The sequence below is a fragment of the Pteropus alecto genome, unplaced genomic scaffold, assembly GCF_000325575.1.
Source record: "Pteropus alecto unplaced genomic scaffold, ASM32557v1 scaffold5, whole genome shotgun sequence".
NCBI lineage: Eukaryota > Metazoa > Chordata > Mammalia > Chiroptera > Pteropodidae > Pteropus > Pteropus alecto.
Genome location: NW_006441953.1, coordinates 10,405,283 through 10,432,538, shown reverse-complemented (window position 1 = coordinate 10,432,538; position 27,256 = coordinate 10,405,283). Strand labels below are relative to the sequence as shown.

Genomic DNA, 27,256 nt, shown 5'->3' with positions numbered 1-27,256 from the left:
AAAAGCACGTTTACAGTCATACAGAGAAGGACCTTCTGAGGGAACCCTACAGGTCAGGACCCTGGGGGAAAAAAGACCCTAACTTTTCTTTCTCTGGCTTAATGCTGTGGCTTCAGTGTCTACACATCACAGGAAGCTGGAGGACTAGGGGGGCCATTGATATAGTTTCTACAGATCAGCTTCCTGCTTTGGGAGAAAACAGGTGGAAAAGTATGGGGAGTGGATTTGGAGGAGCAAATAGAAGAAAACTGACTAGCATGCTCTTTCAAAATGCTGCTCTTACTGTACCTACAGTCCAATAGAGAGAGTGGTTAAAACAACTACAACAAGGAAAACATGTCAATTGTAGGACTCTGATCTAAACTTTTTTATGAAAGATTTCTCTCCCATCTCAGACAAACTACCTATTAAGGTGGTCTGTAGCCTCTTCTCTTTTGAACCACATCAAGTATTACTGGGATCAGTCGAGGAGTTTAGTAAAATTCTACATGTTTTGAAAAGCTACTATGTGCCAGACATTTTGTTAAAAGTTGATAAAATAAAGTCAGTAGACTAAAGACTTAATTCCAGCCCTCAGAGGCCTGGTAGATGAGAGGAAAGGAAGGCACCCTTAAACAATGTCTGGAAGGACCCATCAAGGGAGATCAGAGCAGACATACAAGTACTTTATATGTATTAATCATTCTGACTAACTCTGTGGGATTCATTCTGTTATTATCCTCATTTTACATAGAGAAAACTGAGGCACAGAAAGTTTGAATACCCTGCCCAAGGTCATACAGTGCGTGAGAAAGAAAGGTGAGATTTGAGCCAGGTAGTGTTGCTTTAGCCTCTCTCCCATTCTCACCATTCCAGTGCCCTCCTCTCCACCTCCCAACTCTGAAAGGCACAAAGAGAAAGAGGAAGAGTGGCAGGAGGAATTTTTTTTTTAGAGGGGATACATGAAGATTTATTTTTATTTTTTAAATATTTATATTTTATTTTTCATTACAGTTGAAATACTATATTATATTAGTTTTGGGCATACAACATAGTGATTAGACATTTATGTAACTTATGAAATGATCAGCCCAATAAGTCTAGTACCTATCTGACACCATGCATAGTTATTACAGTATCATTGACTATTCCCCATATGCTGTACTTTACATCCTTGTGACTATTTTTTTTAAATAAATTTATTTAAATTTGTTTCAAGTATACAGCACATTGGTTAGACATCTATATTGTTCGTAAAACGATTCCCCCAATTGCTCCCTCCCTCCCCTGGCCTTCCGCTTAGCCATCATATTAATGCTAACTGCATTCCCTGTGCTCCCCATCCTTGTGCCCAACTATCAACTACTAATTTGTACTTCTTTAACCTTTCACCCCATTATCCCAGCCCCTCAACTCCCTCCCCTCTGTCCATCACCAAATAGTCCACTATATTTATGAGTCTGTTTTTGATTAGTTTGTTCTTTTTGTTCCTTATATTTCGCATATAAGTGAAATCATAGGGTATTTATCTTTCTCTGTCTGACTTATTTACTTCTTTATCCAATCATCTGTTGATGGGCATTTAGATTGCTTCCATATCTTGGCTATTGTAAATTGTACTAACATATGAATATTGGTGTGCATAGATCTTTACAAATTATTGTTTTGGTTTTCTCTGGATAAATACACAGAAGTGCAATTGCTGGGTCAAAAGGTATATTCATTTTTAATTTTTTGAGGAACCTCCATACTGTTTTCCATAGTGGCTTTACCAATTTGCAACCCACCAACAATATATGAGGGTTCCCTTTTCTCCGCATCCTTGCCAACACTTGCTGTTTTTTGATTTATTGATGATAGTCACTCTGACAGGTGTGAAGTGATATTGTGGTTTTAATTTGCATTTCTCTGATGATTAACGACCTTGAGCATCTTTTCATATGTCTGTTAGTCATCTGTATTTAGGAGGAAGTATTTTTAGTGATGATAATAGCTGTCATTTAAGAAGGAACTAATGTCTCCCTATATTGCATTGACCATTTTTATGGTTTTTTTTAACCCAATAGGACCTTTCAGTGTTAAAGAATCAATTAATGTTTATTTAATCTTATCAAACCACCTATACTATAAAACATTAAAAACATGGAATAATGATTCAAATCACATCAAGTCTCTATGAATACTTTGCATTGGATACTTTATATCCATCATATGTGATCATATGAGATTCATCACTGCTTAAAATAGAATAAATGTTAGTAATAAGATAGTAACATCAATATAAACACTCTCATTTCCTTATATATTTTTACTCTATTGTCTAATATTTTAATTATCATGGTTCATATGAAAATATTTTCATTTTAAACTAATTTGTGGATATTAAAATTATAGTTAACTTAAACTCTCTCCTTTATACACAGTAACATCCTAGTAGCTAAATCAAAGTAGTCTGGCTAAACATAGCTTCATAAAGTCTTTACAACATTTACGGTTACCTAGGGAGAAATAGAAAGATCTATCCTTTTTATACGTACACTGTCTTCAGGATTTCTCTTCAATACACTGAGTAAAATGTTGCCTATCTCAGGCAATATGTTACAGCAGCTATGCATAGACCTCTGATATTCAATAATATAATAGTCTCTCAATTTAAAATCACCAGCATATTTCTTGTAGAAGTCATGCTTCTTTCCATCGAAGGCTATTAAAAATGAAAAACAAACAAACAAAAAAATCCCAAGACCTTAGGCATAGGGTGTATAATCTGCTCAGATGGAATATATATATATATTGATTTTAAACTGATTGCATTATAGCCCTATTTTATTTCTGAGGTAGGAAAAGAATGACAATAACAATGGATTTTCTCCCCTGAGCCTGATGTATTTCTTGGCCTTGAAGAAATTTAGGTGCTTAGGAAAGCATGTTTAGACTTTTAGTCTACTCGGATACTATTTCTTACACTGTGAATGCAGTTTGTGGCTGTAAAAATAGTAAACCCCCTCCTTGTTAAGCATCAGTAATTCAGTAAGTGAGACCCATTGACCTTGCAGTCAGTCCGAACCCTTGCACACTTTGAGTTGTAGAACTATTCGGGTGCAGTTTCATCATACATACTCACCCTTTACTGGATTCGTATTTGGTTCCAGCTATTATGCTAGGCACATTCGCATAATATACCTGTATTTTAGGTTTTAATGCACTAGGTTCTTCTTCCCTGCATTCTGCTTATGTAGCATTTACTGAATATTGTGGGTAAACTTACATCATGGGTATCCTTGGAGAAATTAATTAACCTTTCAATGCTCCCATTTCCATAACTGCAAAGGCATGTCATAGTTCCTCCTTTTAGGGTGGTTATGAGAAATAGATTGACAAATGTCACTATCCCATTTTCTGATAAGGAAACAGAAGCTCAGAGATTTAGCAATTTGTCCCAGGTCACACAGTTAGTGTGTGGTGGAGGTGGAACTCACTGCCTGATCCATCTGACTCTGAAGCTCCAAGCTACTTGCTGAGATGCAGGCATAGAATCATCTACTGAACTTGCCTCAAATCCAGCCTTCTGTAATCAAGGAAAAGCCTTCTCCCACCCAAAATGTGTAAATTATTAGAATTTATATTGGTCATATTGTAGTATGCAGCAATCTATTTTATCCAACTAGAGAAGAATATTAGGTTCAATATATGTGACTTTAGGGAAAATTCTCTATGAGGACCAACCAGCATTTTTGACAAATAGTTTCTAAAAGATGGCACTTATGTCCTCTTTAATGTGCATGCTTAATTTTTAATTCAGTGTGCTTGTGTATGTCATCAAAGAGTTCTTAATGGCACTGGAAGATTGTAGTTCTATCTTATGGTAATTGTAGTTGTCAGCGTTTTAATCAATTTCAAATGTAGAATTGTATTACTACCACAGCTTATTGAAATCCTAAGCTCCCCGAGCGTAGGGGTATTACCTCTTTCTAAAAATCTTGTGTAGTGCCAGAGCAATTTGACACCTAACAGGATAACTTAAAAATGTATATGCCTTATGATTTATGTAGTATTTCTAAAGAATTAGAACTTAAATTTTATTAATGTGAATCATAGAAATTTATATATAGTAGGGGGAGTCAGATAATTTGACCAAGGATTTTCTTGGTATCTCAATAGTATCTGAGGAGTATTAAGTGATTGAGAAAACTCATCTCTGGAGAGTATATTTAGGATCTTTCTATGTTAGTGGTATATGTTCTTAAGTGGGGTCAGGAGATAGAGATTCTGTTTTCTCATTTAAACTAAAGGGTTGGCTCTTGATCAGTTTACTATGTACATTTTATGAAGTTGAAGAAACACTGCAAATATTTTATTTAAATTCTTTTAAAAAAATATTTTGGCCATATGCTCTGGAAAAACATGCACATTGAGTTATTATAGATCAAAATAGCCCTTCTAATCCAAAGCCCAGAATGCTCCACTAGCTTTCGAACCTGATGGCCCATCTTGAGGAGCCCTTGATTCCTTGGCTCCACCAGTGTCCGTTGGACTCCCTTACAGAGCTTCAGATCTTCAGGTTCTCCCTCAGCCAGAGACATCACATGTGTCTGATAGCCCTTTCCTTACAGCCCATTTACAGGAAACTTCCTTTTAGCATGAATCGTATAAAATTAGGGAGTAAAGGAAGACATGGTTCATTTAAAAGAGTAGAATGCAGATGAGGTGCACATACCTCTCTCTGCCCAACACCAATGAGTATCTGGTGCTCAGGATGCTTTGATAGCCCCTGTGGTTGACTGTCCCCCAGAACCAAGGCTGCACATTTGTGTATTTGCAGCTGTACACTCTCTTTGTGTCGTTTCAATGACTGGAGACCCGTGGTTGGGGGTTACAGAGAGGATTGTGGACAGAAATGTGTTTGCCTTCAGGGAATAACACAGGAGTCATTTCACCAGTGAAGGGTCTCTCTCAGCCAACTCCACAGTTAGGCATTTGCCTCCATGTCTAAAGATGGAAAGGACTGATTTTTAAAACTCTTGGAACTATATATGACCTTGGATACCATATAATTTAACACTCCTTCCTTCACACACCAGATGCCCCACCCCTCAACCACCAGTATATTCATTTTACCAGTGAGAAACAGAAGCTACAGTAATCATTGGCAAAACTTAAATTTAATCCATGTCTCTTCCTTTCTGACCAACTTTATAGCACACTATGTAACTTTTAAAGGAGATTTTTTATTTTATGAGGTTTTTTTTTTTAATGATCTCTGATATGTGTTCCCAGTAATTCAGTAACATTTGGTTATTTTTTCCAAAGCTCTGAAATTGTTAGGAAAAAAACACTAGGGTTGCCAAAACAAATTTTTGAATAATTATTCTAAAATTGTCTCCTATATGTTGAAATATGACTTCATTGGCTGATCTCTAAGACTTTCTGGTAATAATATATTTATAGTAATATAGATGAGAACGATAAGGCCATCTTTATTTATAATTTTATGAGTACCCAAGAATCAAAAAGATAATTAGGCATTGTTTTTACAAATTCATTTTTATTGTATTAACTGATGCTGTCGACATGAAGCATCAGTTTTCTAATGCACATGCTATCTTGAAAAATTAATCCATAAAATCAGGCTGACAATTAGAAACACTATAAATAACATATTTAATTGATAGTTTGGCTATTGTAATGAATTTAACAACTGTTTCTCCTTCTTGCTGTATTCATTTTCACTTTGAGGTTAAGCAATCCCTGTTATTCAATAACATTTGTTTATTTTTTTTAATAATAACACATATCATTATTATCAAACTTCAAAAAAACCCACAAATGCAGTTTTATAACATTTAATTAATTTTGAGAAAGCATATATTATTTGGTTTCATTTGGACTGGATAAATTCTAAATTATCTTTAGTTAACAATATATTTTTGAGATTCTAATATATGTATATGCATATTATCTTCACATTATTCTTTTGAAATTCTATGCAAAAGTTTATAGTAAGTAAGCTAATATTTTTCATCAAAAATTTTATATGCAGAAAATTCTCAATGCTCAGAATATAGAGTATTCTGTTTAATAGTATCAACTATGCAAATCAAGATAGCATTTTTCTAAAATTAGTATTAAACTTATGCTGAAAAGAATTTCACAAAGACTCATCAGATACGTGTGAGAGTTTTGGAGCAGCTTGGTGTTAGAATCATGACATCAACTGGCCTTAAACAGTGTGTGTGGAGGCGAGTCATTTAAAGGTATTGCCAATAGGAATCTACAGAGAACAATTTTCCTGTATTTAGTTGGCTGAACAAAAAGAATATAGCATCACAGAGTATCATTTAATGCACAACAGTTATTTTCAAATAAAACTTTTATTGCCATCTGTAAAAAAATGTTAACTTTTTAATATGGTTGGAGAAGTAAATCATTTTTATGAGCTGCTGTGTTTTATCTAGCATCAGCTTTAGAGACTCCTCTGTCCTTAGCACTTCTGTAAACAGTAACAGCAATGATAATGAAACCCCCAAGATATGCTAGTGTTGAAATATCATCCAAATTACACTTGTGCTCAATGCGTCAGTTTTTCCCTCAATGTCTGAGTTGGAAAAGTACATTTAACTCTTTCTTGTCATGTTAACATGACTGGGAATGGGCCCTTGCATCCTGGAATGTGATAGTACCTTCAGAAAATACTGAGGTATTAGTCAGATTGAGGCCCGGTTTACAATGAAGTATGCATGTACAGAGACAATTACATGGAGTAGAGAGGGTAAAGAAATAGAATCAGTGTTTTGGGCAGTAAAAAGAACGTGGACTCTGGACTGTATAGACCAGGATTAAACCATCATTTGACCATAACAACTTGTGTGCACTTGGGCAAGTTACTTAGCAACTTCAAGTTTGCTCATGTATGAAATAGAGATCATGATAATATTCACATGGTTACTGTAAGGTTTAGAGAAACAGTGTCTGTCAGTAACTGCAGCAGTTACTGAGGAGGTCTTAATAAATGTTAGTTGAATATAAATGTCTACTGCTTATATTCTCACAAAGCTTAACTTAGTTTAATGTCACTGAAAGAAAAAAATCTGTGTAAAGAAGATAGGATATTTTCTAGTGTGAAATTTTTTATGGGCATCCTTTATGTCCACAGAAATAAAGTCAGTACCAGGAAAATTAATTTCACACATTTTAGCCTTCTGCAAATGCCTCTTGTTGCCAGATCACTTTAGCCGGTATCACTTAACCTCAAGGTGAAAATGAATGTAGCAACCGTGAGAAACAGTTGTTAAATTTATTACAATAGCCAAGCTATCAAATTAAACATGTTATTTATAGTATTTCTAATTGTCAACCTAATTTATGTATTAATTTTTCAGGATAGCATGTGCAGAAATTTAATCAGCCATTCATTATTTCCATGGAGGTTTAGTGGTTCTATTCTGGCATAGAATTCAGGCATCGGACTCTCTTCTGCCTTCTCTGGCAGAGTCCACATGCACAGCAGCAGAATTTGCAGAAAAGTTGAAATTGCTATGAGCTGCCCATTTTCATTTGTTACACAACACTAAACAATAGAACTAAATTAGTGGTTGGTTTTCACGGGATTAACTGAACTCTGTTGTTAGGAACATAAAGGAATGGGCATGATCAAACCGGATGAATCATATTTGTTGGTTATTTAAATAAAAATGAGTTCTAGAGAAAAAAAGATTATAAAATTGTGCTGAATTATTAGTAATTGGTTTTTTATGTCGTTTGTTAATTCCACACATGCCTTATATTGTATTTTAGATTCGCCTTATTTTCATTTTAATCCCTGAGGTTTCCAAAGACTTTTTGTAATGACTCTCTTAACCTAGAATTCAAGTTGTTGCCTAAATATTGATGGACTTCTGGACAACTACCTTCAACATGGTTGCAGTATTCCAATTTTATTACCCTGGGTAATCTAGCTTTGGATGATATAAATTGGAAATTTCCACATAACATCTGTACTTTTTCATGAGTCATCATCAGCAATCCTCAGCAGTCCTAAAACAGCTTCTGTTACATACTAAGAGTTCCATAAATATTCATTCAATGAATGAATGAGTCAATCAATCACAAATGAGAACTTTTCCCATTTTCCTGAGATGTTTAGAATTTCTTCATTATGCCATCCTAACCCTTCATTCATGATCTCAGTTTCTGACTTTGCATAACTGAAGAACTATCTGGGGATAACTCAGTACTTAACTTTTGGTCACTAATATACGTGCATCAAAATGAGGCCAAGTGACCATTTTCCCCCAACATTCTTTAATGACAATATTCAAACATACAGTAATGTTGAGAGAATTGTATAGTAAACAATCAAATACCACCTAGATTCCACAATTAATATTTTATGTATTTGCTTTATTGTTTCTCCATCAGCCTTTTTTATCATATGCACGTCAAAGTAAATTGCAATCATCAGTATTCTCCACCCTTAACATATCATATCAGGCACATCATTTAATAGAGTTCAATATTTGTTGACAGATTTTGGGAGGATTTTTTTTAGGTGAAATTTACATGCCATGAAATGTACAAATCCTAAGTGCTCCATTTGCCAAGTTTTGACAAATGCCAATAGAAGACGCCTTAAACTAAATATACGACATCTTCATCCCCTGAAAGTTCCCTCGTGTCCCTTCCCAGTCAGCCCTTGTCCCCACCCCCACAGGCAACCGGCATTCTGATGTTTTCCATCATAGGTTAGTTCCAAGCAACCGGTTATTAGCAAATGTTTTAATGCTCATTTAAAAAAAAAAAGTTTGGGTTTAGCCACATGCATAGGTACCCTGTTCAAGGTTGAATGAGCAATTCATTTTTCATTTTCACATCAGTATAATCTTCTAAGGCTGTTATTTCTGCTTCTCTTCCATTGGCTCCCTACCTTTCTCCCTAATAGTCCAACCATTTTTTTTAAATTCCTTTTTTGTAGTTACAAATAAGCTAAGAGAGGAGGAAACTGTCCTTGTTAAGTTCAATAAACATCATTTCGGAAACAAATTCAGTCAGCATTTATTAAGGGCTTATGTTGTACCAATTACTGGGCTAGACATAGAGGGTACCAAGATGAATAAAACATGCAGAAATCACAGTATGGGAGACTGACACATAAACCAGTAATTATTATTCATTTACTGTGTTAAAAAAATATTTACTGAGCTTCTCCAATGTGCCAGGCAATGGGAATACAGCCCCAAACAAGATAGATATGGTTCCTGCCCTGAGGAGCTTCAGTCCAGAGTTGAAGGCAATCCTTAGTGGTTATTAGTGATTCGAATATTATGAATCACAAGTGCAGAGTGGTACAGGAGTGTATAGCGAGCAGACATAACTTAGACCTTCTGGGGATATGTAGGTAGTCAGAGAAGGCCTTCTGGAAGAAGTTGCCTTTAAGCTGATATCTAAAGAAGAAGCAGGAGTGAGTTAGGCTAAAGGGGCTATGCAGGAGTTAGATTACAGGCATGTGCAAACAGCATGAGAAAACGCATGGCACATTGGAAAATTGGAAATAGAGCGTAGAGAGCAAGGAGGAAAGTGACAAAAGTGAAGGCGGAAGAATCCAGTAGTTTCTTATAACACTTGTCATGAAAAGGCAAGAATATTTGATATGAAGAGCCACCATTTTCACTCTTCACACCCAGGATAAATTTTTGACTTACTAGATTAGCTTTTGAGTGTAATCTAGAAGTGGTTGTGCTATTGTTTCAGAAAGAAGCAGTTCTAAGAGCAAGAGTTAGGAGTCCTAAAGATAAGGAATATAACGACAAGATTTTGGTTTAATCAGGCTTGTTAAAATATGCAGTTCTGTCTGTTCTAGAATGCTGAGAGCAAACCTAAAAGGGATCACAAGGATTCTTTGACCAAAGGCCTGAATTTAGCCTTCTCCTTCAGAGGCCAAAATCAACCCAGGGCGTGCTACCTCGATAGCCAGACTTGTTAGCAGGCCTTCCCTGAGTAGTTAGTTGAGCAATTTAAAAATAACTAAATATGGCTGAATTCTTACCTTCATATCATGCAGATTTTCTTGCATTATTTAGTACCCTAAATAACCATAAATTAAGTTCCCATAACAAAAATAATAGTCCAATCTAAGAATTGCTGTGAGAATTAAAAAATACCTTAAATGCAACATTTCGTTCAACCCAGAGAAGATTATATAGGAAAAAATCCCCAATGATTTAGCAGCTTCATTGAATTGCATGTTATGGCTGATAAAAATCTCCTTTTCGTAAATTTAATTTTAATTACATCAGTCAATTGGGCTCCACACAGATATTTACTTTCCATATAATGGATTTTTAAGGGAAAATGTTCCATGAAAGCATTGAGTGTTGAATATTTTATTTGAAAGCAAATGCTAAAAGTATTTTTATAACGCTCAGTATTGATACTTTAGGAAAAAGTAAAGTGAAAACATCCTTTAATGGATTAAAAGGAAATCTTTACAGCCTTAACTGTGAGTAGTCTTTATAAGTTCACACTAATAATAATATATTATTTATAAATTCATTAGAGTTAGAGGATAACTTTACTAAAATTGTTTTCTTCTATGTAAAACTGCTTTTGCTGTTTTCCTCTGTATAAAACTCTGTTAATGTTCTTCATATGCTGTGATATGACTCAGATAACTCACCTTTTTTGTGATGAGATCAGATAAACATTCATTAATATATAATGATCAAGGTATTTAAGCTTATCTCAAAACATAACACACCGTCTACCATATACCTTTGGTATAGGAAGCATCTTAAACTCTCTTCTAGAATTATGTCATTTCTTGAAAACATGGGAAATGTTTGAATGTGCACAGACTCCTAAATACTGAAGCACTTCAAACTGAGGATCAATTTGACTGGGTTAATTACCTGAGCAGGAGCACACAGCATTAATTTTTTAAAATGTTGCTAAAGATCAGATATAACTATCTTCAAATATTTCAAAGGGAATACATTTGTACATACCTTAGTACATTGGATGACTTCTCCCTGGAGCTGGATCTGTGAGGTGCATTCCCTTAGAAGATGCATTGCCAGTGCCAAATATTTATGCAGAGAACTGAGGCCAGTAAGCCTTACCTGGCTCACCTCCTGCCCTAAGCTCCCATCCAAGCAGGTGTCAGGACAATAAGGTATCCTGACATACATGAAGATCCAAACTGCGTTCTCTAAAATATCTATGCGTATTAAGCAGATTAAATCTATTTCTGAACATGTTTTTTTTCAAATGGCCAGTTGATACTGGTCAGTGTCTAATCAGTTGTCAGTAGGCTAGCTCTGGGACTAATGTTAACTCTGCCTCTTTCAACAAAACGGTTTCTTTGAAGAAGTCATATTTGTTGTTTTATTTTCCTCAATTTCCATATGGATCTATAAGTCGAAATTCAATCAAAATCTCTCTGTTTCTCTTTATATATCTATATCTATACCTCTCTCTATATATAGATATCTGTAACCATTAACTTTTAACATAACATGCTTTCTTGATTATTAGATATTTCTATCAATGTTTCTTTGCTCCTTAGATGTTAATACATATTTGCTAATTTAATTCATTAGTGGTATCTCACGAATTGATGTTTGCTTCTAAAAGCAGTCATTAATGGCAACTATTATAATACTTATTTGATGTCTTCATGAAGATTTATGGTCTTCCTATTTGCCAATTGTTAATGAACATCAACTATGACATATAAAAGTTTATCACTTTGGTATTTCATAAGTTGTCAAAATGGATTAAGTACCTTTCTCTCCAGCTGTGTGTGTACAGTATATTGTGTGTGTACAGTATCAATTCCCTTTAGTACATATCTCTTATATATTTGTACATTTAGTTTATTTTGTAACCAGATAGTAGATTGTATGTTTATTTGTATTCATAGTGTCTAGTGAAAGAAATTTATGTGAAGAATGAGTATTTGCTTTTATTAACAATGTTAAGGATTTAAAGTGCTTTCTTATTAATGTGGAAGACACTTCATCTATTATTATTTCTACCAGCTGTTGCAAACCATGTATTATTGGATATACTCAACAAATGTTAAGTCTGGAACACTGTATTTAAAAAAAGAGAGATTTGGACTTCAGAAAACCAGAGGAGGCCTGTCGGTGAACATTCTTCTGTATTTTAAACTGATCAAAAGCACAGTTAAGAACTACAGATAAATGTCAGAAGACAGGCCACAAGAGTTGCACAAGTCATAAGAAGTCTCTCATTCCCCTTTACACCTTTACAGAAAGCAAGGCTCTTTGAGTTGTCAGGTGAGGGAAAGTAATGGAAAGAAACTGCAGAATTGATGCAATGAGACAGGCGTGAGAACTTCCAATTTTGTTGTAACAAACAATCTCTAATGTCCCCAGGGCTTCCACACAGCAGTGGAAGAGGGCATACACAACAGTTTGGGAATTAGTGTTATGCCCTTGACAGTTTGGTCTTCAGTGTACCACTAACGGGCAGGGATGTTAGGCTATTTCAGAGGAATCCTTAGTACTAAAGACTACGATACAACCTAGGATGGAAATTTTAGGACTGTCTGCTTTTATAGGACCCACACCCTCCGTCAAGCCCAAGCACTCAGTCCCTGCTCCTAGATGACTCATTTCATCCTGACTTTACATAAGAACGAGCTGTAATCAGGGTATAAGCTCTCTCTACCTCATACATGGATTACTACAGCTATTTCCAAGCGATTCTTTCTATTCCAGTGTCTTTGTCAAATCTGCCATATGAAACATTTCCCTTTGTACCTTTCCATAATATCACATTTATCATGTCATCACTGCCCACTTCGTTAGATCCGGACTTCTCATTTCCAAGACCCTCAGTCATTTGGTCCCAGCACCCTACCTTGTTTTCCCTGTTCCATTAGGAAGTGTTCTTCACTGACCCTGCTATAATAAGCCCCAGGACTTTTTCTGCATCAAGGAAGTTCTCTTTTCTACCCTACTCTTTCTGAATTCTACTAATTTTCAAGTCATAGCTCCCTTAAAATCTTCTCCAACTTGGACCTCAAAATTAGTCTTGTGTCTAGAATGTACTCCGTTCAGTTTAATATGGAATCATTTTCTGTTTTCTACAGGTGCCTTAGCTTTGATTCTAAAAAAGAAGTATCTTTGCTTTGGGTACCATGCAGTGTTTCCTTTGATTCCCTGACACCAAGCAGAGTGCTGGGTACATAGTGGAGTTGGGGCAAATGGATGACTGGCTGATTGATAAATTTCTCTAAAGCAGACAGGTCAGCCAGGTGCAGGTAGAACACTGTCAGTGAAGGGAGCGCTGAATTTCAGACATGGTGTGAAAGATGTATTTTTTTAGTATGAAATGTATGATGAATTGCTTTTGTTCTGTATGTACCTCTATATGTAATATTTTCCTTCCCATTTGATTATGAGAAAGAATTGCCATTCACCCCTCAATTTCCAGCACACAGAGAAACCTCAAAAGACTTGACTTATAAGAATGAATTATAATATAACCCCCATATATTGTACTGGAATAAAACTGCATTACTTGATGTTCCTCAAATACATCATGCAGTTTTTAATCCTTCATTTTGCTCATGCTGCTACCCCGTCAAGAAGATACTTCCTCTTTTCTACCTGGGAAAATCTTGTCTGTATTTCAAGTCCTAAGTTAATTGTCATCCTCTCTGTTAAACTCTCCCTGATCATCAAACAAAATTAAATATTCTCTCTGTGCTTAAGTGGCATTTTTTTAATATTTCTATTCTAGAACTTACTATGCATTACTGGGAATCCCATTTTTAGCTGACTGCTGTCTGGCCCAAAAATATTATGAGTGCCAAGGGTAGGGCTGCACCTTGTGTGTCTTTTATTTTGAAAGAAACCCTACAGTAACCTATAAATTTTAATGTGGCAATCCCTTGTTGAGAACTACATGTGCATGAAGTCATATTAGTAGAGTGTGAAATTCAAATGATATATTATTTGAATGAGTAGATCTGAGCGATGCCACATATAGTTCTTACTGAGTGTTCTTTAAATAGACTTTAATGTGAAAGGAAGAGGATAATTAGAGATGAATTATGCTAATTTGAAGAAATTTATTCTTCTCAAAATTACAAAGAAACTGAAAATTCTAAAGTCACCAATTTTGCAGTAACTTCATTTACTGTGAATCATTTTGTAATAAATATGAACTATTTTTGAAAAAAATGTTTTGTTATAATGAAGCACAAAGAAATATCTAAGGGGTTTTTTTGACATTCATATCTGCCTCTTCTGTTCACTTATCTTTTTCAGCTATATAACTATTTGAGTTTTAATTTAAACACATATTTTTAATTTTTAGAAGTATTGTTAGGTTCTTTTTCGAATCTGCTTTACTGTTTTTCTTGGTTTCTTATTTCTATTGTTTTGTTCAGTGCCTTCTTTTATTCCTTTAAAAAAATTGTTTTGTATTCCAGATAATTCCATGGTTCTCGTGTGCATCTGTTTCAGCTGTTTGTTTCATCTGGTTCTCACTCATGGTGCCTTATTTCCCTGTGTTTATTGATTTGTGTGGGGAGGAGGAAAGCTTAATATTCTTTGGAAATTTTAATTTGCAGAAATACATTAAGGCATTGTTAGAAAGTATGCTTCTCATGTATCAGGGGGCACTATCAAAAATGACTATTTTTGAATATATATAAATTATAGGCTTGAGATTCGCCCAGCCTTAATAGGGTGAATTTGCACTGCTAACCTACAAGAGATCCAGCTTGTGATTACAAATATCAAGGAGATTGTTTTTTCCTTTCACTTAACACAAATATTATGGCAGCAAGTTTTCTTGCTGATGAAGATTTATTTCTGATTCACCCTCATAATAAAAATATAGCTCTTTAGGGTCACAGCCTTTTGCAAGGTTTTTCTGTTAGACTCATCACTTTGAGTGGGGCTTTATGCTTTATCTCCAATCTACTGTGCACCCACAGAAGACAAAATCAACACTAGAGATCACCTGGGTTTAACAGAAAATAACCGAAAGCTGGCTTCAGGGATTCCTTATTTTCTGAGATTCTTGCTTTCACTGTACTTTGGGCCTCTGTGCATTACTTAGTTTTAGTCAAGCTATGTGACACATTTTAAAAATATATATCTTAAAATATTTTGTGCCATATTTTAGTTATTTTAGGGTGATATTTGCACAGGTTTCTTTCCTCAATATTACCAGAAATTAGTGTAGCATTATTACCTTTTCTAATTTACTCTTTTCTAAAATGTATCAAAGTTTAGAAATAATACAGTTAGTGAATTCCTACTGGAAACTTTTGAGAGTATTTTGACAAACTGATGTTTTTAAAAATAAAGAAATTTATAGTTTAACTAGTGGTTCTCCCTAAAGCTTTGAAAATAACTAGAAAATTTAATCATTTTAAGGAATACAACATGAGACAAGATATCATGATTGTTATAACTACTTTACTATTAATCTTTCAGTACTGAGAATTATCATAAATAAAAATTATGTAATAAATGTTTGATCTCCATGTTTAATAGAATTGCAAACATTTATTGAGCATTTACCATACGACAGGTGTTGTTTAAGACTGGATTTAATCTTCACAACCACCTCATAAGGTTGTTACTGGTAATTTCAATTCTATGCAACAAATGAATAAAAAAATTGAGACCCAGAAAGATTTAGTAATTTGTCTGATATCACACAGTTAGTACGTGAAAGAGCTGGGATTCAGACCTAGGGAGTTTGGTTCCTGAACCACATGTAGTCCCTGCACTGTCTTCTCTCTTCGATACCAGCTTAGCAGGTAAAGAGCAAGATTGGCCAAGGTGTGCTTCACCTGTTAAATAATGATGCTCAAAAAGTGCAAAATGTGCTGGGATTTTGACAGGGAATGCGTTGGATCTGTACATCAGTTTAAAGAATCTCAAGCCTGTAACTGGTAAGGATTTCCCTTCTGACAATATTGAGTCTTCCAGTCCATGAAGATGAGATCTCTCTCTCCCTTTAGCATTTCCTTTTCTCAGCAAGGTTTTATAGTTTATAATCTATGTCTTACATTTCTTTTGTTAAATATATTTTTTGGTGTTTGGTTAATTTATTGCTATTGTAAATGCAGTTGTTTTTTAATTTTATTTTTGGATTGTTGTATTATGCAATACCATTAATTTTATATAGTGTATTCAACAACCTTGCTGAACTGGTTTATTAGTTACTGTATTTTTTCTCTGGATTCCTCAGGATTTTCTACATACAAAATCTTGTCATCAGAGAATAAAAATGGTTTTATTTTTTTCCTTGCCAATCAAGATGCCTTACTTTTTAATTTTTTCTTTACTCCACTAACTAGGACTTCCAGTAAAATATTGAAAAGAAGTGACAAGAAAGTGTTCTGATCATAGGTAGAAAACCTTTAGTCTTACACCATGAAGCATGGTTCTAAACTGTAGGATTTTGTGTACATGCCCTTCATCAGGGTGAAGAAGTTCCTTTCTGTTTCCTGTGGCTGAGTTTTTAATCCTGAATGGGTTTAGACTTTATCAAATTTTTTTTCTGCATCTATAGATTGATCACATGGTTATATCCTCTGTTAATATGGCATATTACATTACTTTATTTTCAAATGTTGGATCTTTCATTCTTGTAATGAATCCCATTTGGTCATGGTATAGATGTTACTGGACTCGTTTTGCTAGTATTTTGTTAAGAATTTTTGCACCTGTGTTCAAAAACTTACTCTGTAGTTTTTGTTTTGTGCTTTTTCTTTTGATGCCTTTGTCTGGCTTTGAGTTTCGGATAATATAGATATAAAGAATGAGTTGAGAATTGTTCCTTCTCGATTTTCTGAAAGGATAAAAAATTGTTTCTTCTTTGAATATTGATATAATTTACTAGTTAAATACTCTGGGCTAGCGATTTTCTTTGTGGGAAGATTTTAAATAATTCATTTCTTCTATTTGTTAGAGATATTTTAAGATTTTCTTTTCCTTCCTGAGTCAGTTTCAGTAATTTGTGTGTTTTTAGAATGTCATTTCATCCAGGTTTTCTAATTTGTTAGAAATAAAGTTACTGTTCATAGTACATCTTAATTATTTTTTTAACTTCTGTAATATCAGCACACTACGTGGTTCCTCTTTTATTTCTAATTCTTATCATTGGTCTTCTCTCTTTTTTTCTTGGTAAACCTAGCTGAATGTTTGTAAATTTTATGGATCATTTAAAGAACCAACTTTTGACTTTATTCTCTGTGTTTTTTCCCCCTGTTTTCTATTTTATTGATTTTTATTCCAATCTTTATTTCCTTCTTTTAGCTTACTTTGGGTTGAGTTTGCTTTTCTAGTTTCATAAGGTTTCAGAATCCTAAGTTACTGATTTGAGACCTTTCATTTCTGCTATGGGTGTTTAAAGATACAGATTTCTATCTAACCACTGCTTTAGTTGCATTTTATAACTTTTGACATGTGTTTTCATAATTCAAAACATCTTCTGTTTCTTTTTGCATATTGTTCTCTGATGCATGAATTGTTTGAAGTGTATTGTTGTTTCCAAATATCTAAGGATTTCCCAAAATTCCTTGTATTGATTGCTGATTCCATTATAGTTGGAGATCATACTTGTTATGATTTCAATATTGTTAAATGTAGAACAATTGGTCTAGCAAATGATCTATCATAGGAGTCCTAGAAAAGAATGTGTGTGTCGCTATCTTTGGGTGAATTGTTTTATAAATGTTAGTTAGGTCTAGTTGTTTGATAGTGTTGTTTAAGTCTTCTATGTCCATTTTGATTTTGTTTAGTTATTTCATCAATTACTGAGTAGGCTGTAGAAATCACCAGCTGTTGTTAGAATATCTTCTTTTCCTTCTGTCAATTTTTGCCTTATATATTTTGGACCTCTGTTTATTAGTATATATATATTTGTTATATCATGGCTCTTTTTTCTCTAGTAATGTTTCTTAAAAACTATGTTGTCTGATATATATCCATTTGCTTTTGGTTACTGTTTGCATGTTATCTTTTTCTATTCTTTTACTTTCAACTTATTTGTATTTTTAAATCTAAAGTGTCACATATAGACAGCATATAGTTGAGTATTGTTTCATTATCTGCTCTGACAATCTCTTCTTTTCCATATGAGTGTTTATTCCATTCTTACTTAAAGTAATTATTGTTTGGTTGTATTTCTGCCTTTTTGCTATTTCCTCTCTGCATATCTCATGTCATTTTCTTCATTTGTTCCCACATTCTCTTCTTTGTTAAATAGATATTTTAGTGTATCAGTTTAATTTTCATTTTCTGTGTTTAGTTTTTTTTGTTTTTTGTTTTTTAGTGTTCTAGAGATTACAAAATATATCTTAATTGATTACACTTTAGATGAATACTAACTTAATTCTGGTAAGACATAATACTTTCTACCACTGTAGCTCCAGTTTCTCCCTCCTCCTTTGTGTTGTTGTTGTCATATGTTATATATGTACCCGTGTGTGTTAAAACACAAAAATGTAATGTTGTAATTATTGCTCTATACAATCTTATGTTTTTTCAAGGAGTGTATGTGATCACATTGATATATATCAGATTTTCAGAACTTATTCATCTTGTATCACTGAAACTTTGCACCTTTTGGCCAACATCTTCCCACTTTCTCCTTTCTCTAGCCCCTGGCAACCACTATTCTACTTTCTACTTCTATTAGTTTAACTATTTTGGATTCTACATATAAGTGAAATCATATAATAATTGTCTTTCTGTGTTGGTTTATTTCATTTAGCATAATATCCTCTAGGTCTTTTTTTACATAGCTTTGTTAGATATAGAATTCTTAGTTGTTGTTGTTGTTGTTGTTGTTGTTTTTCAGTACTTTCTATTGCCTTCTGTCTTCCATTCCTTATGAGGAGAATTCAGCCATTAATTGTACTGTTCCTTGATGTTTGATGAGTTATTTTCCTTTTGCTACTTTCAAGATTTTTTTTCCTTTGGTTTCAACTCTTTGACTATATATCTAAGTGTGGATCTCTTAGTGTTTATCCTACTCAGGTCTTTTGAACTTTTTGAATATGTAGGTTAATGTTTTCCATTAAATTTGGGACATTTGGCAATTATTTCTTCAGAATATTTTTCTTCTTTCTGTTTCTCCTCTCTTTCTGGGACTCCTCTTACATATGTATCACTACAATTAACGTCCCACAGGTTTCTGGAAACGTGTTTATTTTTCTTTGATCTTAAAACATAGTTTCCTTAAGTTCTTTGAATATGTTTATAATAGTCGTTTTGAAGTCTTTGTCAGCTAAATCCAACGTATGAACTCATGCAGGACCTGTTTCTATTGACTACTTATTTATCCTGAATATGTGTCTGTCAGTCTATTTCTTTGTGTATTTCATAATTTTTGTTGAAAACTGATTTTTACCTCTGAGTGCTCTTTTTAAATTTGTTTGTTTTGTTTTTTGCTTTGTTTAGTAACTTGTATGGACTAAGTCTATGGAATCAGTTTTCTGTTGTGTGGGCTGCTAATGCCTCTGCCCAGTTATTCGATGATGATGATAATGATGATGCCTGGCTTCCTAGGGGTCACCCACTTGTCTGCAAATCTTGGTGTTAGTGATTTGTCAGAATTTCTTTCCAAATTTTCAAGGCAGTAAGGTTTCCACTGTCTGCAAGTGGGTTGTGCATATTGAGGAACACATGCAAAATTTAGCCAGTGTTTAAATCTGTCCCAGCTTTTACTGTTCACTAGGCCTTTTCTCGTGTCTATGGGTAGCCTTCCCATCAGCTAAAATTTTGCAGAGAGCTTATCAAGGCTCTTGATGGCTTTTTGAATATGGATGAAGCCACAGGACACTCAAGTCACTGGGCTTCCCATTTTTCTACCTTTGAGATCACTGCTGCTACCAGCAACACTGATGGGCCTGGAGTCTTCCCTCGCTCGGCTTCAAATCAAGCAAGTCCTCTCTGGCAATGAAATCATTGATGTTCACAGCTTGGCCTTCTCAGAAATGGGGTGGGCAGAGAAGTCCCAGGCAAGAATCCCATAAACTCCATTGTTCTTACCCAAATTTCTCATGAAAAATCACTTCCTGGTTTGGTTTGTGCCTTTGGTCTTTGATTGATTTACATTGCATTAAAATGCTTATTTTGACAATTTCCTTTTCCAATTTTATTATTGCTTATTGGGAAGAGGATCTGCTAAGCTCCTTACTCTGCCATGCCCTGTCATGTATTTTGTAACATTACCCAGATTCACACATGACTATTAATGCCATCAACATAGTCAACTATTACTTGAAAATGACATTGGATTTTGACTTATGTTAGCTTTATGGTGACAAATTAGTTCTTTAGTTGGGTTTAATTAATATTTTCCTTCTAATAACATTTGTTTGCTCATTCCTTTATTGAGTACTAACTTTGTGCTGGTGTCTGCTCTGATTTCTGTGCTGCCTTTGACTGGGACTCAGAAGGGTGGGAGTCTGCTAAGCAAAGGTGATGCAGTCAATAGGGAATTCTCAGCATGGAAAGCAGTATGAGTAAAGACATGGTTCAGGTTCAAGTCACATCTGAAAACTACTCTGGAGGGTACATGGTGAAGAGCAGGAGAAGACAGACCTTAGCTAGAAGACACATGTACCAAACATTCTGGCCTTTATCCTCTGGGCCACAAGATGCCAGCCAAGGTCTTTAATGAGCAAATTAGTTTCACTTTCGTTTTGTCTTGGGATTTATCTCCAGCAGCTCTGGGGAACATAATACTGCAATGAGGAGAAACAAAACTGCCCAAATAGGAGACTTTTGGACTCTCAGGGCTGAGAGATGGTAAGAGTAAAAATAGAGAGTGGCCAAATTGACAGGATTTGCCAATATTAAAATAAGGATGGGTGAGTGTGGCTGGTTGGGCACAGAGGACTTAGAGGGCATGCGGAGGAGAAAGCCTCTGGGAAGCCACCAAACGAGAAATCAACCAAAAACAATAAAAGCCAGATAGGATGTCCAGATGAATCACTGGCTAAGGGGCCAGATAAGGGGGAATCCAGACAAGAGCAAGTGTAGAGACCTGGAGAACAAGCTGGAACAACAGTTGCAGTAGAGGTTGTGTGGTGGGTAGATCCTAAGTAAATTTTCTGACTGGCCAAGGAGGAAATGACTTAATCTAATGTCCACAGCCTGAAGTTTCGGTAAGGTAGAGGCAGTAAGAGGTTCCAATCTAACATGGTCATTTTGGCACTCTTATTTGTAACAAAAATTTAGAATTAATCTGAACTTTTCTTGAAGTAGGATAATGGTATTAATAACTCTCCCCCAACTAATGTTCTTCCTGTGGGTAACTCTGAAACTGCACAGAGACCTTCATTAACTCTGAAATCATTGAAGAATTATTTAGAAAGCAACTCTTTAAAAACACAATAGTTCTTCCAAAGTGTTAATGCACCTTTTCTCAGAGCATTTGGGCAGACACAAATGGATGCTGTGACTATGTATAAAGGGTAAATGATGACATCCCTTGTCTCTGATCCACACTTAAATTTAAGAGGTCCCTGTTTATGTGTGACATTCTGTGACTTAATTTTTCCTGTTCATGACATTCTAATGTTTTTTAATTGACAACATCCGGATTTGCTGTTAGTATGAATCAGGCTTTTTATTATAATGAAGTCAGCTTATCTGTCACCCTTCATAATTAACCCATTCGACCCTAATTGCTTTTCCATTTCCAGAGCCTGTCATCATCTAGTAATACAAATGTAGGAAAATCTGAGTCATTTTTGAAATATAAGTAATAACACAGAATGCCTGTCAGATATGTGAAAAGGCTCCCTTCATATCTTTAGAAAGGTTCAACATAGCTTAGTAAAAGGTATTAGTATTCTGCCAGAAACACAGAAACCAGAAATGAAATCAATATTTCAGTTTTCACTCAACTCATGAAACTAAGTTTCTAAACCTCATGGTTTTATTTCTCAGAATTCCATAGTCTTGATTCTGTATCTATCCACGGACAAATTGTAATGTAGGAAGCCTTTCTGTTTCTGGAGGTAATTGCAGAGATCCATTGCCTGTCAGCTTATTTTTGTCACTGGTGCCTGTGTGGGTTTTTGCATTCACTCATTCCTTAATTGAGTGCAACTGTAATCACTGAGGATGCAGCAGTGAATGAGACAAAAGGAGGATGTGACTCCCTTTGAGCTCACATTGCAGTGGAGAAGACAGATAGTAAACAAATAAATACCAACAATAGCGATGAATAACATGCAAAGAATTTAAAGAAGATGATGTAACGTAGAGTGGTGCTGTAGATGGGGTTCTCAGAGAAGAGCTCTCTGAGGAGGTGGCATTCAGGCTGTCACTTTAATGACAGGAAATGTCACGAGATGATCACAGGACTAAGCATTCCAGGAGGAAGTCACAGCTAGAGCAAAGGCTACAGTGGGAGTGTAACCCAGAACCAAATGAATGCCAGTGCTGCTGGAGAGACAGGAACTGGAAAAGTGGTACGAAATGAGCTCAGGGAGAGGGAGAACATTCAAGGAAAGGAGTGTGGACTTCATTCCAAGATCCATGAATTGCTGCTAGAGTATTTTAAACAAGATAGTGATGTGATCTGATTTACATTTTTAAAAGATCTATGGCTGCTTTGTGGAAAATGGACCAAAAGGGGCAAGTATGCAAACAAAGAAATGGAGTCCAGATGAGAGATGAGTTTGGCTTGCACCAGAGGTGTAGAGGAGTAAATTAATTCAGAATTTTTTTAGAACTCGGTGGTGAGTGGGTATAGCTCAGTGGTAGAGTATTTGCATAAATAGGTGGCGGGTCGGCTATTGAAGGGTATATTATAGAAGGGGACAGATACATCAAGGATAACTCAGACTTTTTTGTTTCATAAATGTTAGGACTTCAACATCCTTTAACCATTTTGTGAAGTTACTGCATTCGTCATTTTCAAAGATCAATTTTTTGCACAGTTACGTGTTTTTCATGGTTAGAGCAAACTATGACATGTGGCTCTCGGTTCAAATCTGGATTCTCCAACTTAGTTGTCATATGATCTCGGGCAAGCCTCTTCTCTATATTTCAGTTTTCTCTCATGAAAAATAAGGAATAATAATTATACCTATTTCATATGACTGTCGGAATTGACTAAGAAGATAACACTTGTAGAAATACTTAGCTCACTATTGGACTATACAGTAAGTACTCAGTAAATGTTAGTAATTAGATACTATAGTTCTGTCTTATCCTCCTTACTACTGAATGTTCAGGTCTCAGTACCTAGTAATAAGAGTCACAGTAACATTTTTAGGAAACATTATTTCTGCTCCTTATATCATTTTATAATTTTTTCATGTATTATTTTGATGCTTTTTTTAGAATATCTTAATAATCTTTGTTTAATATATTCCAACTTCCATACCTGCTAGTATTTGTTTATTTGTAAAGCGACATTTTTGTTATTTGGGTTTAAACATCTGTAGGCTTTTAGAGAGTGTGGTCAAATACTATCAGCTTTATTGTGACATTAGTGTTTTCAACCCATAAAATAAGGCAAGGGGAGATGGACATCTGATCCCAAGATTGTATGAGTTATATAAAATCATATAAAAGCTTAACATACTGCCTCCACCAGTGCCATAACAGCACATGGGTGCTGCTCAAATGTACCACTCGTGCACTTGGTCCTCCTGCTCTCCTTTTCAACACAGGTCCATGTTGGATCTATAGTGGGAAAAGATACTATTTGTTTGGATCACGGATAATCTAGAAGACCTTGTATTGAAGACCTTTGGTTTCCATGTAAACACTGGTTCCTGTCACTCTGTTAGGCTGCAGCTGCATTTCAGATTCTCAAGACTGGTTATTTGAATCTCAAAATAGACTTGAGAACAGTAGGAAAATAAAGTGGGTCAACACAGCATATGGTTGAATTTACATGGACAGATGTGCTTGAGAATAATAAGGAAATTCTTTTAAATTGGTTCCTTAGTTATAAATGTGGTATGAAAATGTTTCATAGTTATGGTTTGGATTGAGGTATGTTGAACAAATGGTACTTTTTGTAAGTTAACACATTAACCTAATTTTTTTTTTTTTTAAGCGAGGCAACCCTTGGTTGACCTCACAGATTGCAAGGACCTTGTCAGCTTAAGATTCCTTAGTTAGTTAGTTAGTTAGTTTTTATACCTACAGCACCTGGTCTTCCTAGGTGATCTCCCATGCAAGTACTAACCAGGCTTGACCCTGCTTAGTTTCCGAGATCAGATGGGATTAGGTTTGTTCAGGGTAGTATGGCCATAGACAATTAACCTAATTTTTTAAAGCTCTGTTTCTCATTTCTTACTAAAGTTAGTTTGGCAGGGAACAGCCACTCTTTGCTGTAAGAATCTTACAGTGTCATCATTGAAACAAAGCATTGTCCAGCATAGGAATCCCTTTCTGTGCAAAACATTTAACATTAAATACATGCATAATCTATGGTTTTGGTTTCAGGTTCTCTGTTTCTTCTTATATTTTTAATGACATGGAAAATAAAATATTTTTAAAAATTAAAAAATGTAGTATGGCACTCATAAAATAATTCCCTTCTCTGATATAATGGAAAGTCCAGGTGGAAGATCTTAAACTCCGTTAACCCACTGGCCAATCAAATCTACAGTGTGTGGAATCTGCTAGTTTGGGGTGTTTGCACCACAGTTTGCCTCTCCTAGTTGTTGTGCTGATTGCATGGATGTTGTACTAGATTTTGTAAAAGTCATAGTATTTCTAATTACTATGGAAATGATGATAGAGTCTGGATTTTCTGGAAGTCAGTAGCTAAATGTGTGTGCATGTTGAAACTTTTATACTTACTGAGTCTAAAACACCTAATGGCCTTACAATTTCCCTTCTACCTCTTCCAAAGACTGTGGCTGTGGCTATTTAAGAGCTCCACGTGAGGATCTAGGTGGGTATAAAGAATCAACTGTGAATTCTTATCTCTGCCAGCGCATGCAGAACTGACCAGTGGGGCTTCCATCCATCCTGCAGGTTTCTCGTGTGTGCCTAGTAAAGGGATCTCTCCTCCCCCACTCTATTAATACAGGTCTTCTGCAGTGATCAAGCATCCCATCATTCCACAATGTAGCCCCCCAAGTTGATTATACTAATGTTAATATTTATTTGTAAGCTTTCATTTATTACCATACGCGCACACACACACACACACACATATATATAGACATAACTCACTTTCTATGTGTTGTTTTTCTACAGACACGGGAGCAGAAAGACAGGCACTAAGAGAAAATGTGTATCCTAAATTGAGAGAATTCTGCAGAGAAAACTATGGATTAGAATTTCAGGTAACTGTCAATTTCATTTTGAGTTATGTCAGCTAAATAGCTAATGTTCATGTTTGTTTCTTGTCACAACTTGAGTGTTTTAAGAGATAAATATTAAGTTCTGAAAATTTTCATTTCTATAAGTGTGGGTAAAAAGGAATACTGGAAAATGGAGATAAAATATTGAGTCATTTTTGATGTTTTGCATTTTTATGCTCTGTTTCTTGGATCCTGCCTCTTATTGGCTTGTCTTTTTCTTCAAACCATGTTGATTTGCTTTTTTGACAGTCTCCGCTGTTATCAAAAAAGGTGAAGGTTGCTGAGCACCTGCCTTTAAGCTACGGTCTCTAGAAATGTTTTGCATCTAAAAATTGGGACCAGCTTTCTCATAACTATTTTCTTTGAGCAGCCACATTGCAGAATGTCCTTTTTCCTGAGCATTTCATGGATTTACCATTTACCAGCTTACAGGTCTGAAGTTGTGTTTAGAATAAAATAAAATATGCACAGTTGCATTTGCTTTCCAGCTTTTAAGCTTTAATGAGAGCTCAAATGTATAATAACTGAACTTTCTAAGAATGTATATATTTTTTACTATGGTCTTTTCTGATAGGTTGTAGAGCTTCCTGAAAATATGTTTTCTAGAGAGATGGTTCTCTTTTCAACTGCAACAAAATATGGTGCCAAAAGCTTCATGAAAAAAAACAATTTACCCGTACAATAGTGTGGATTCCATCTTTGGTTGTGTAGTAAACCCAGGAGAAATGAATTTCCTAGAGTCACTCAGACATACCAATTTATTTCATGCCTCCTTGCCTTTGCTTATGTTTTCTCCACCTACAATGCTTTTCAGCCTGGTTCTTCCCCTGTTTCACCTAAGTCCTACTCATCCTTAAAACTCTTCCTATCTGATCTTAAGTCACGTCCCTCTCCTCCTTGCCCTCTTCCCTGCAGCTATGTGTCTTCCATTTGGTTCCTTGAACACTTCAAAACCCATTCCCATTTAAAGATTTTGTCCTGGGTGTTCTCTTTCTATAGCAGTGCTCACCTCCTCATCTTCACATAGGCGCTTTCTTATTGTCCTTCAGGTTTCTATGGAAATATCACCTCCTAAAGATGCTTCCCTAGTGACCCAATCGAAAGTTTACCATCTAGGCATTCTCTTTTACATCACCCTATTTTAGTTCTTTGTGTCCTATGTGTCAATATGGGATGTTTTTCTTGTTTACCCATGTATTGTCTTGCTTATTATCTTTCTTCCACTAGATGGTAAGTTTCACAAGAACAAGGACTTGTCTGCCTTCATGACAGCTACATTCCTGGTCCTAAAATAGTGCTTACCACATAGGAAAAGTCCATAAGAATCTGTTGAATGAATGCCTGCATGAGCATATGAATGAAGTCACAACCTAAACATTACTTGCTTAAGGAACTTTCTCTGATCCCTGTCTCTTCCAGAATATGCCTTGTACCTTTCCCTTCTCTTTGCGCCCCTATAATCCTGTGCTTAACAATAATTCACCCAGTTTACTCAAGAAGTATTTGTTAACCATCTACCACACTCCATTAAACATTCCAAGTACTGAGAATACAGGAGCAAACCAATATTGTTGGGGGAGGCACACAATAAATGATAAATTCCAGTGGTAATAGATGCATTTTTTAAGTAAGTGTTTTTAAGAAAAGTAAAGCAGGATAAGGAAGGCAGGTAGAGAATGCTGGGTAGTCAGTGATAAGACAGGCTTTGAGATCTGCAAAAAGTGAAGAGCAAGTCACACAGACGTTTAGGGAGGAAGATGCTAGGTGCAGGCAACCAGGAGAAGGGTCTCAAGTGGGAGTGTTTAGAATACTCTAGGAACGATAAACAGTCCCAGTGTGAGTAGAGTGGAATGAGTAAGGGAAATAATTGTAGAAGATGGCATCAAAGTCATATCCTATGGGACCTTATGGGCCAAGATTAAGGGCCACCCT

General features: G+C 35.3%; 1 protein-coding gene and 1 pseudogene across 1 annotated transcript in view; one reads left to right on the top strand and one right to left on the bottom strand.

Annotated features, from left to right (window-relative positions):
• NWD2 (NACHT and WD repeat domain containing 2) overlaps positions 1–27,256 on the top strand; it is a 140,123-nt gene that overhangs the window by 31,099 nt on the left and 81,768 nt on the right. Inside the window, exon 2 of the mRNA XM_006918941.1 lies at positions 25,218–25,306. Within this exon, the coding sequence (XP_006919003.1) occupies positions 25,218–25,306 (89 nt within the window). The remainder of the gene's footprint in view (positions 1–25,217; positions 25,307–27,256) is intronic.
• LOC112485557 lies at positions 24,147–24,265 on the bottom strand (annotated as a pseudogene).